The sequence below is a fragment of the Elephantulus edwardii genome, unplaced genomic scaffold, assembly GCF_000299155.1.
Source record: "Elephantulus edwardii isolate Elephantulus edwardi_28Jun2011 unplaced genomic scaffold, EleEdw1.0 scaffold00091, whole genome shotgun sequence".
In the NCBI taxonomy this organism is placed as follows: Eukaryota; Metazoa; Chordata; class Mammalia; order Macroscelidea; family Macroscelididae; genus Elephantulus; species Elephantulus edwardii.
The window spans coordinates 9,127,892-9,140,700 of NW_006399841.1; the positions used below are offsets into that span (position 1 = coordinate 9,127,892).

Below are 12,809 nucleotides of genomic sequence, written 5' to 3' on the forward strand. Positions count from 1 at the left end.
TAATATGCATTTATATATAATATATATGGTGAGGAGTTTTAGAATATATACATATAAAGCAAACAAATTCTCACCATATTTATAGGAGATGCTATCAGAAGGGACTGCCTGGAGAAGGATACAAGGTTTGGTAAAGTTGAGGGTCAGTGAAAAAAGTGAATGACCCCAAATGGCACGGGCGACACAGTGACTTGCAACAGGTGCTTAAGCATGACTGAGGATGGCACAGGATGGAGCAGGATTTGGATCTGCTGTGCCTGGGTTACAACGACTTGGAAATTATTTGATGGCATCTAACAACTTGAGGGAAAGCTGGACAATGACTAGGGAGGACAGAAGGAGAACTGATGCCTTTGAGCTGTGGTGCTGGAGAAGAGTATTGAATATGCCATGGACTGCTGAGAGAACAAACAAGTTTGTCCTAGAGAGGGTGAAGCCTGGTCCTTGGAGGCAGGGATTCTGAAACTGTCTGACATACTCTGGACATGTTGCAAGGAGGGATCAGTCCTTGGAGAGGGACGCCATGCTTTGGAAGGTAGAGCAAGTAAGGACGGTGAAGTCTAAGAGAGGAAGACTCCCTATGAGATGGATTGGTTCAGTGACTGGGGTAGTGGGGGTAGGTGTATCAGAGACAGTAAGATTATCACAGGATAGAGTAGGGTTTAGGGCTGTTTTACATAGGGTCTATATGAGTTTCAGAGGACTTAATGGCACAAACAATAACAACTTGAGGGTTTATCAGCATTAATGACAGCTTGAAAAATAGCTCAAACAAATAAGTGAAGTCCATAAAATATTGTAAGCAGTTCCAGGAAATAAACAATAAGCATTCTCTACGATTCCATTTCCTTTTCATTGTCCTGTCATCAATCATCAGTATAACCACACCAAATTGACAGCAGTACACAGGATTTTAAACAACAGGAAGATTTCTCAAAATCTCTCATTACATTTTGCCCATCTTCTAAATTCAGCTTGCAAATAAGTCAGCAAAGGCTGGGGAAATGCACCTAGTACATTAAGCTCCCCAAGTACAAGCTATAGCCATTGACTCCTTTGCAACTCTAAGTGAGGCTTGTAGGATGTAAAATGAAGCAGCTGGAGGCCACCAGCCACTCTGTGGGAGAAGGATGAGCCATCTCTTCCTGTGTGATTAGTTGCCTCTAAAAACCCTTCTGAGTGTCAGCTGTGGGTCGGTTCCAACCGGGCCATACACAACAACGAGTGGATTTCAAGGCCGTGATCTTCCCAGAGTCTTAAGGAGCACTGGTGGTATAGCGTAGGACATGTTGGTCTACTCACTAAAAACTGAGTGGTTCAAAGCCCCCAGTTGCTCTGGAAGTCTCCTCCTGTAAAGATTTATCACCTAGGAAACTAATATCAGAAGATCATCATGGATTGGAATGACCCCAACTATAGTGACTTTTGACTTTGTCTCTTAATTGTATTTTTGTGGAAAAAGAGTCTCACATCTTTATCTTTGTGTGTGTGTGTGTGTACTGTCAAATCAGATCTGACTGGTACAGGAGGAGATTGCCCCTCCTTCTTCAGCAGAACATCTGGTGGATTTGAACCACATACCTCTGGGATTGTAGGACAGCTTCTTGCCATTTGGCCACCAGAGCTCCCTCACATCTTTATCTTGTGGAGAAGCCCATGGTTTTGAACCACTCACCTCTTGGTTAACAGTTGAGCACTACAGCCATTGCACCACCAGGCTCCTAAGATAATAAGGTATAGATCCCAATTTCTTAACTGTATAATATAATGAGGAAGAAATTCTTTAAAAAAAAAAATAAAAACTGGTTCTTAAACTGTTACTACCAATATTCAGAGTATTGCTCAAGTTCACCTTAATCTATCATGCCTTAGTTTTGATAGAACAAGAAGTGCTACTACTAATTACCTTGATATTGTATGTAGACTAGCTTTTGTATTTGTCATTTACAAAACAAAATTCCATGCAAAAGCTTCAGGGTTCTAGTCACTTTCATTAATTAACAGTAAGCTTTCTGTGAAATAATAGGGAATCTAACAAGAAAAAGGGAGAAGATCAATTTCTTCTTTAGATGTCTTGTCAAAGTTATTATTTTCTTCCTCTAAGCATGCGGGTGACCTAACAGTAACAGGATGCTCTGCAATGCCACATGCAAAGGCCTGAGTTCAAATCCACCATCTGCTCCATAGGAGAAGGGTGAGGAGTCTCCTCCTATGTGGTTCTCTCTGAAGACCGGAGGGTCAGCTATGAGATGGTTTCAACTGGATGGCATACAACACCAAGGACATTTAAGATAATCTTAATAAGCTTCTCAGTTTTAAAGCCTTCTCTTCAGAGTTTAATTGATTTGCAGGCTAAAGAATTTCAATTTTTATTTTACTTTTCAAGAAGAAGAGCAAACTGGGGGGCAGAGAGAAAAGTACAACAGTGAATGAATGGAAATCCAAAATCTCTGTAAATATTCATTAAAATTAAAAAAAATTCATCAAAAGAAGAATTTCATCAACAAATTGCTATTTCCATATTTACATTGTCTCCTAAATTTCTTCATGGAACAAAGGATCTCAGCAACTTAATGTGGCAATCCTATTTCAATCATCCCTTCAGCGGGTTTACCCACATGTGTACAACCCCCAGCTAGTATACCACCTGTGGAGTAGACATTAAATGTGGAAAAGGAAAGTATTGCACTGTCACTATTAAGTCTTTGGATGAGCCCTAATTTCCCCCATTCAAGGGAGGAATCTTTAGCTACAACAACAAAGCCTGTGATGATAATGATTAAATGATGCCTGTCATTTTGTTCCACCCTTGGGAGCTGCTCTCCACCCACTCCCAAGTGATGGATGCGTTTCTTACAGAGCTCTGGATTTAGATGTAGCCAAGGATGCAGACAGTGAAATTTGTCAAATCACCAGAGAGTCTGCAAAGCGGCATTTGAGAGGCTCTGTGCAGAAGGCGTTAGGTAACTGAGCGAAACTCCCCTCACTGAGGTCACCTCCCAATCCCACTACCGCTCATGTGTTACAGAGTGAACCCTGCAAAGTCACAGACGCTCCACCTGGCAGGGACCTCAGAGAACCTGACCTGGATACCAGGGCACTGACACAGAAATCAGGGGATTTCCCCAAAGAGTAACAGAAGCCTCACCTTTTATTATCCATAACCTTTAAATCTGACTATATCGGAGACTGATAGATACCTTGAATTACCAACACTTTACTGTTATATCTGAATCCATATGCTATGAACTTCCAGAAAAACAAACCTATTAGTAATACAAAACATTATTTTTTAAAATATGTGAGCTATTCCTCTGTCAGTATCACCTTGAAAAAAAGGAAAATTTGAAAATAAAATTTAAAAATAACCTGAACAAAATTATACTTTCCTGTGTCTAACCAACTCTGTAGCTTTATTTTTAGGCTAATCACAAGGAATCAATCACTTATTAATAAATCCTACATTCAAGAGATAATTGTCTCTATGAACCAACAGTCATGTAAAGCACCACTGTAAAAGCATTCCATGGGAAATGCAAGCCTCTTTACTTTAACATCTCTGATAAAGAAATGGAACCCAAAGTTGTGTCTCCTGTGTAACTGGGTAATTTTAGCAGCGGCAACAAAAATGGAATGTCTTTTAAAAAGACACCCACAGCCAACTATCTTAAGAGGCTGATCTTTACTGCCTCGCCACCTTTCCTTTAAGTATAAATGGCCTGTCACTTTCCTTACTATAGTTCCACAGAAAAAGGCAGCAGAAAACAGAGAAGAGACGCTTTTATAATTTCACAGCACAAATGAGAAACTTGCTTTGGCTGGGAGAATGGAATAACTTCTGATCTTTCCATATGCATTAGAGTCAGACACATTTGGTACCTGGCCGCTCTCTCATTAAACGGCACATACACGCCATCGTTCTCAAAGCAATTGCACTATGTGCCTGTTGCCATTTTTGGAAAGTATCTCTTTTAAGCACATCAGAAACTGTTGAAACTTTTTTCTCATCACGGCAAGAAAAAAAAAATAGCACGATCCATCCTCAATGCTCGTCCTTGACCACATGAAGCCAATCCTGGTCTGGGACTCTCCTTCAGCTCCATCTGCACTCTTGCCATGCAAAAGCTATAGCATAAAAACGTCTATTCTCACATGCTTTTGCTATTACACTATTTAATCACATACAGCTGTGACTTAGGAGACTGTTACAAAACACAATTTTAATGTAGTACTCGAAGCCAATTGTGGATAAACATCAGCCATTTACCCTGAATAAAAGTTTGGCGCTAAAAAAAAGCTTGAGTTTAAAGAGGAAGAGTGGATTGTATTAGAGTTTGGTATAGGCTGGATTGTGACTCTGCCCTCTGTCTGCCAAAAGGACTGATAACGTTAAGAAAGACTGTGTAGAATTGTGTTCGTGTAACAGTGAAGCTTTCTAGAATTCCTGGAGCCAGAAAGACTTGACATGAACTTGCAGATTCTCTCTCTTCTCATGCTCAGAGTCCTTCCCTACGAGTCACCCCACCCTCACTCCTCAAACAGATTTTATTATTTGGTGAAAATAATTTTGATTTCTAATTTTGTTCCTTTTTTTTCCTCCAAACTAAAAGCAAGCAGAATTCCAGTGCTTTGAAAGATGCCATTAAAAGAATTATGCACAGTGTTTCCTCTAGAACTGGAATTCTTCTACAGAAAATAATGCCGTCAACTTTTCACATGGCTTCTATCTTTGTGGAGGAACAGAATTTGGTGTTCTCTAGATACAATTACAAGAAAATCTGCAAAGTGTGCCTGAGAACTGTACACAGTTTCATCATAAGAAAGACCCGAGTGAGGGGGAAAAAAATAGAAAAAGCAACAAACTTAAAAGGAAGGGAAGCCTCCTTTGCTTATTTTTCTCTGATTTAAAACCCATCAAAATTCCATATATTAAAAAAAATGAAACAAGACTTATCATAGTTTCAGTGTATCATATGACTTCCCTGAAATGAAATATTTTTGAATTGTGCCAAAACAAAAAAAAAGTTTATAATCTATCTCTGCAAGATTTTTTAGAAAACCAGCTTTGTGTGTTTCAGGTTTTCAAAAGGAAATAGAACTTGGGAGTTTTCGAGGCTGTTTTTAAACAGCTGGTACATTCCCAACTCTATCAGTGCAAATCTGAGTCAGGAAGTAGTAAGGAAATTCTAAACTCATTCCCTCCCTCTCCATGGTTCTCCAAGATTCTCTATGTTTTCTTGTGTAAGAAGTGTGTTAAGGAGCTGCTTTGTTTTGCTTCTGGCGTGGAGTGTCCTCAGGTACTTGAGGCCACGCTTCTCCTGAAGGAACCTCAAGTCTGTACATCTTGTGACACAGCTGGGCTCCTGCTGCACTTACACAGTCCACGCTGCACATGGTTGGAAATTCGGGCTGAAATCACAGTGCATTTGATAAATGACTCCTCACACCTAACCCCTACTTCACACCAGGCTCAGAACACAAACTGAGTACCCTCATCTAGAGAAACCTTGCCAGGGGTTTGTCCTTTGAATTCTTTTCTTGTAGACCTTCTGGGGAACCAGAAGATCATAGAGAACACACTAAGTGCATGTAAAGGCAATGTGATTAGAAACTGTATGCATCAGGTCTACTTAAAACAGACTAAATTGGGAAGTGTAAAATCTGAGGAAATTGGTGAGAGTTTGGGAAACAGGACCGTCTGCATTGCTTAAACAAATGTTCCAACTTTATGAAAACACCTACAACTTTCCAAATAGTGCAAATGAGAGGAGTATCTGTTTTCCTCAAAGGTCTACAAAATTTCCATTCAGAAGACTAAGACCATGCTTTATCCAATTTGACTTTCCTAGTTTGGAGAATTTGTCTTTCTGAGAATCACCCTTTCTGCAAGAATGTACCTTAAGTACAGCATGAAATTCACTTTGTATCCCATCAGGCAATAGTAACAGGTTGTATTGGATAAACTATAACAAAATATTTGAAAAACATAGGTCTTAGTCAAGTCTAACTATGTGTTCATCACTAGATCAGATGAGCTCTTCATACTCTCTTAAGTTGGCTGGGTACACTGGGCCCTCAGTCATCTTCCCATTAAATATGCTTTGAGAAAACTATGTTTTAAAACAAGTGATACCTCTTATTTATATAGTATGTAATTAAGATGTTTTTAAATTAATCCATAACCAAAAATAATATTCTCTCTTGAAATTGTTGCTTTGTAAAAGAAAAAAAAAAGATGGAAAAGGAAAGGAAATATGAGAATTTCAATATGAGAAATCTAAGAGAAGAGCTATCTACAGACATGGTTAACAAAGGCAAATCTCAAGTGAGGCACTTTTTCTTAGTTTTATCCTTTTTTTACTCACATACGTATTTTTTCTGATATGATAACATATTTGAAATATTTGGGGAGTACTTGGGCAAGAAGCATACGTATATTATTACTACTTTTTTGGCAACACAGTTAAGAGATTGAATGCAAAATACTGAAATGTTACAGTACCAGAGAAGTCAAGAAAGTGGCCCAAGTTTCCAAAAACTTTCATAAACATTTCGGTGAACAGAAAAATCTATACCTCCGCTCCCCCGCCCAAAATCCCATTTTCATCTTTTATCATAAAAAAATACCAGCTGTATCCACAATGACTTGTATTTTAAAATAAAGTTCTATACTCGTGCATTTTCTGAGTGAATGCAATAATAATATTTCTGTTCTTTAAAAGCTTTGAGCATTTTCCCAATAAAAGTTAATGTCAACAACTAGTTCTGATGTACTGGGGGAGGAGGAGATTAGTTTTAAGAACAATGTGAAGCATGATATTGCCAGGATATATTGTTTTTATAAACCATAGAATTTTATTTTTATCAATTATATATAAATGCCTTCTGTATACTAGCATTATTATAAGTAGTTCTGACAAGTGGGTTATAATTGTAAATAATGCTGAAAAAGAGTGGTTTTTATGAATTCTGCCGAGCCTAACAAAACAAATATAAGTAACATGTATTTCCCTCATTATACATTACATTTGGTGAACATGAATATGAGGGTCAAATACTCAGTCACTCTGCAGCTATCCCAGGCCTCACTCTCTCCCCTATATATTATTATTCCTGTCAGAAAGTCCTCCTGCTCTAAAATATAATTGTACATTGGCCTTCCTCCTGTTCCCTCTACAGCCTACTTTCAAAAGGGGAGGGGGCACATTTTAACATCTCTGGCTTCCAAGAATGTTTTCAATATCTGTCATTTCAGAGCCACCATACAACATTTGACAACTTCACTGCCCTGTCGAATTTTTACAACATGATAATCGACGTGAACTACTGCAATAGCCAAAATAGTGGACCTTATATGCCTCATCACGCTGATATCCGATTACCCAAATATCAGCTTAAGATGCCTAATGGACCTAACTTCTCTGAAAAGGTTCCAGAAGTTGATGGCTTGAGGGAGCTCGGAAGTAACAAGATCCAGATGCTGTCTGTCTATACTACACCCAACTATAGTGGATCCCAAAGAGATAAAAAACCGTACTCTATGCTCCAGGTGCCCTTCTTTTACCCTCCTACTCTTCCTCCTCACTCACCCTCACAGCATGTACACGCACACACACGCTGCCCACCAGGGCAGCTCATCCTGAAGCCCTGTCCTTACGAAATGTGTACAGCATCCGTTATTTCCTGCCAGTTATAGGCTAAAAAAAAGATCTCGTGCAGAGAAGCAACCCTTTTCATTCATTTGGGTCTGAAGTTTCCTTTGTGAATATATTCTTCAGCACAACACAAGCACTACATAGACACCATGATATTTGAAGCAATTTTTTAAAATTAGCCAGCCAGATGAGTAAAAGGGATGGAATGCCTCATTCTTCTCACCCCAATCTTGCGGTTATTGTTTTTGTGTCTTTGGGGGTGGTGGGAAAGGACCCAACATTTCCTCGTTTCCACTTGCCCTGGCTTTGCCGTTCCCTTGAGGAATAGCAGGCAGCCTTCTCTCCAATTCCCCAAAGAGTTAAAACTCAAGGCAGTGGAACAGGAGGGCTCGCCTATTTAAGCCACAGCAGCACAAAATAAACCCTCACAAAGGCCAACAGCAATGTGGGCCGACCTTGGAGGGGCAAGACAGATCACAGAGCGACTGAATGAGAGAGAAAGGGGGGAGGGACCCGCACAGCCTTTAATATAATAATGAAAGTGTGCCGCCGACCGATCTGGCTTACAAATAGGCATTGTTTGATGAGACAGAATAAATGAGAACACGAATTACCAACCCCTAATCATATCAAGCAGTCCTGGGGACAGCACAGATTACTCCCGCACGCCTTGCTCACTGTGGGCATATTTGTTACGAAGACAGAGGAGTCTGGCTAACGCAATGCCAAGTGGAGTCCTCTGTAAAGACATAGAAAGCATGCACGATGGGGACAAATCCTCCTCCAGCCCTGAAGCCCCCTCAAGTCAGTCCAGTGCTGACCATCAGAGCTGTGGCTTCACACCTGTGAGCCCCTCTGCTGTCTTTACTGCAGGCTGAAGTTCAGGTTGGCACTGGCCACTCCTAAGCTGTGGGGACTTGCCTTGCCCCTGACCCCCTAATGACCATTTGAGCTCAGACACAGGAAGCCTCGAGTATTTAACCAATTCAAGTCCAATTACCATCACTTTACACTCCTCCTTTCAAGACCCAGGCCTCCTTCACCCCACAGCCATAGAAAGTAAAAAAAATGAAAAAAAAACATTTAAAAATCCCTATTGTAAAACCGCTCAGTTCAGACCCTAGCACCCTGATCAACACAGACACAAACTAAAAGGTAAGAGGCGAAGGGAAACCAAGACGCATCCAAACAAACTCGAAGACTTTGGCCAGCGCCCCGCGCCTGCCCACACCCCATGTGCACTCTATCCTCCGCGATTAAAAGTTTGCGGCCCCCACCCCAGAGCGCCCGTCCTATCCAGAGGGGAAAGCCTCTGCGAGGCGCAGACAAAGAGCAGCTCACCAGCAAAGCCCCGAAACTGTATTCCGTGCCTGCTCACCCCGGTGGGGATGTGGCCTCAGCCCTGCCTATCTGCAAAGATTTGGAGGCTCCAGGAACACCGAGCCAGTCAAACAACAACAAAGGACCTGGAGTGAAACTGTTAGCTCCAGTGACTGAGAAAGCCGCCCTTCGGGGTTCGCTGCTCGCTCCCCTCCTCTCCGGCCTCATGAGCTCCCCAGAGGCGGGGAGGGGGCTGCGCTAGGGCCGGGGAGCCTCCACCCGCCCTGCCAGGTCCCCCATCCCAGCTGCAGAGACCACGCTGCCCGGCAGCCCGGGGTGAGCCGTACCTTGGTTTGGAGATAGTGAGGGTAGTAGTAAGTGTACTGTGGGTACATTTGTGGCTGATCCAGGCGTTTGCCCATGTAGCTGGAATCTCGGTCTCCGAGGAAGGGGACTGGATGTGAGGGTTCAGTGCCCCGGGCCGGTTCCTCTTACACCGAGTCCTGACAGTCGGTGACTGATGAGGCTGCCGGTGACTCCTGGTCCTCACCGCTCCCCCAGTTTCAGCACAGCAAGAATGTGAAAAAGAAACACACCAAAAAAAAAAAAAAAGAAAAAGAAAAAGGGGGGGATAGGTGGGGGCGTAGGGGGAAAGGAAAGGTGCCCCCAGAGTCTCCCCAAATCCTCAGGCTTCTCCCAGCCGCTGGGTCCACTTGAGACGAAGCAGTGTGTTCTCCAAGCAGGCTGTCTGGAGTGATGTCAATTCCCAGCGTTTGTAAAAGGGAAAGGGGGGGAAAAAATCAAAGTCCTTTGAGCACAACTCTGAATCCTTGCTGTTTAGCTTCCTCCACTTTCTTTCCCCACCTTTAAGAAAAAGAGAAGAGAAAAAAAAACCCAAAAAGGGACGGGGAGGGGGAAAAAGAAAAGAAAGAGGGGAAATTAAAGAAAAAAGAAAAAGGGAAAGGGGGGAAAAAAGAAAAACAAAAACAAAACAAAACAACCCCCCCTGCACAGCTCAGTGGCTGCTCTGTGCCGCCCAGAGTGACATGGTGTCCAGGGTCTGTCCTTGGATTCACTTCCCGTCTTTGCAGCCGGTGGGTGGAACCCTGAGAGCCTCTCCAGGGACGTACGCAGTCCAGAAGGCTGCACTATTTCCTCCAAGAAAAAAAGGCTGCTCCAGCCCCTGCTGCAAGCAAACTTGCGATTCCCTCTGCTGGCTATCTGGAATAGCAAGGCGATTTCTGCAGCAGCGTGGCTGCCGCGGGGACTGAACCTGGGGCGCTCGGAGATGCAGGCGCTGCATCCCTGCCTTGCCCTCCTGGCACCGACCCCACGCTAGAGCTGCCTTCTTCTCTCCCCTGGCCAAGTTCTAAGGTAAGACACGCCGCCGCTAAGCAAAAGGGAAGACTGTGGGAGGGAAGGGAGAGGGGTGGGGTGGAGGGCGGTGGGAGAAGGCAGAGGGACCAACCTTGCCACTTAAAATGGAAAAAAAAGAGTGTCCCAAATGCGTTCAAAACCTGCTAACACACGGAAGCCAGAGAATTCAATACCTGCTTTACCAACTAACCTTTACTTCCTGAAGGACATGGAGGAGGTTAAGTATTGAAGAAATTGTAGAGCGGGTCCACTCCAGGCGACTGTTAACAAGCCATGCAGCATCACACAGCAAAGCTCAACTTAGCCCATCAGAAAGCGCAATTCCTGCCATGGCACTCATTTTGCAGAAATCAAAACCTCTTTGGGTTTACCAGTTTCTTGATAAATATAAATAAAATCACTACGTCTCTCCCCATTGAAATTCTTTTATGCTTATTTTGGTTCATGGGTGTTTTAATTGCTTTGCTGATACCATCTCCATTTTTTTTTAAAAAAAGGACAAAAATCATAATTACTTGGCAGAGGTCCCCCCCCGCAATAATAAGTCATATTCTGACATGTCTATCAGCTGCTACATTACAATAGAAATTGTTTCAGAGAAAATATATTTCTTAAAGGGTCCCTTTTCAGGGCGGGCAAGGCTAAAATTAGACATCCCAGCTGTGTTTTGCTGAGAGAGCTCACGCATGCCCAAAGCGTGGGCACACCAATATCAAGCTCCTCTCTACTTCAAGGCCCCACTGTGCTCCCAACCAGAGTCATCCTTTCAGATAAAACAGTTTCTGGTACGAATCCAGGGTCCTAATCAATAACCATGGAGACATCTAGCCTGCTGCACACAGGGTGAAGATGCCCCGCTGGCCTAGAGGATAGGCTCTGGGTTACTAACCCAAAAGGTCAGTGGTTCGAACCTATGGGCAGCTCTGCAGGAGTGCCAGGTGGCAGTCTGCTTCTGTAGATATTGTGCAGCCTTGGAAACCCTAGGGGGTAGGGTCTCACAGGGTCGCTATGAGATGGAATGGACGCTACAGAGCATGGCCATGGACGTGTACAGGTGGTGTCCATCCAAGTGCATGCCTTACCTCCCCTGAGGCAATGGAGTTCTCTTTAGGACAACTTGGTTCTGGAAGCTTTGAGAACGTAGGGATGCTGCTTGGAGAGAGTAAAGATGGTGTATAGTTGAGTGTTTTTCTTTTGACTAGAATAACAGAAAGGGAGAGAGGCTGAAAGGACAGGAGTTCAGAGTCCTGCCAATGCCAGCACTGCAACAATTCAGTCAACTCCAGCCACGTTTTCAAAGGGCTAACACTGAGAAGAATGGGAATCCCAGAACACTTAACTATGTTAAAAAAAAAATAAAATCTATATCTAGATGAAGAAGTTGTTGTTTGAACAGAGAAAGGGCACAGTACATGGTTTAAAATCAGGAACGGTGTGTGCCAGGGATGTCCCCTTTTTCCATCCCTATTCAGTCACTATGCTGAGCATATAATTCATGAAGCTGGATTCTGTGAAGAGAAATATGCCATCAGGGTCAGAGGAACACTCAACAAAAACTTGAGTTAAACAGATGGCACAACCTTGTTTGCTCAAAGTGAGGAGGGTTTGAAACGTTTGCTTTAGAAGATCAACAACACTCAGTATGGATTACATCTCAACATCAACAACAGTCCTCACCACTCGGCCAGTGGGTAACATCATGATAGAAGGTGAAAGACTGACGCTGTCAATGATTTCATCTTGCTTGGATCAACAATCGATATCCTTAGTACTAGCAGTCACGGGAGACCTACTGCATTGGAAATGTCTGTTGTCAGAGATTTCTCTAAAATAATGAAGAGCAAAGATATCAGTCTGAAGACTAAAGTACACCTGATTCAGGCCATGATCTTTTCGACTCTTCGCTATGCATCTGAGAGCTGAACAATAAGTAAGTACAAGAGTAAAAGAAGGCTGTCTTTGAGTTGTGGTATTGGCCAAGAGTACGGAATATCCCATGGACGGCCAAAAGAACACTCAGATTTACCTTGCAAAAAGAAAAAGTGCAACTAGAGTACTCCTTGGAGGCAAAGATGATGAAATGTCATCTTCTTACGCTTTAGGCATGTTGCTAGGAGAAGCTATTCCTTAGAAGCAGACATCATGCTTGGAAACGTGGAGAATCTTTATAGATATAGATGAATCAAGAATCAAATCCCTATGCACATCCAGAATCTTCTCCAACAGGGTAAAAAGGGAAGCCACAGGCTGGGGAAAAAATATTTGGTAATGACATGTCTGATAAGGGACTTATATCTAGAATTTATAGACTACTCGGAACATCACAACACGATAAAGGTAAACAACCCAATTGCAAAATAGGCACAGGATATGAACAGACACTTTACCAAGGAAGACATTCAGATGGCACACACACACTTAAAGAAATGCTCAAAATCCCTACCTCTAAGACAGATG

The 12,809-nt window shown here is 42.6% G+C and overlaps 1 protein-coding gene across 8 annotated transcripts in view; it reads right to left on the reverse strand.

Annotated features, from left to right (window-relative positions):
• The window catches only part of RBMS3 (RNA binding motif, single stranded interacting protein 3), an 844,595-nt gene extending 834,820 nt beyond the window's left edge, over positions 1–9,775 (reverse strand). For 4 of the 8 annotated variants that reach the window (XM_006890637.1, XM_006890632.1, XM_006890635.1 and 1 more), the window contains exon 1: positions 9,323–9,397. In XM_006890637.1, coding sequence (XP_006890699.1) covers positions 9,323–9,397 — 75 coding nt within the window. Of the gene's footprint in view, positions 1–9,322 lie in introns of all 8 variants that reach the window. The other 4 variants (XM_006890636.1, XM_006890630.1, XM_006890633.1 and 1 more) reach the window with 3 other exon arrangements.
• Positions 9,776–12,809: the final 3,034 nt, after the last annotated feature.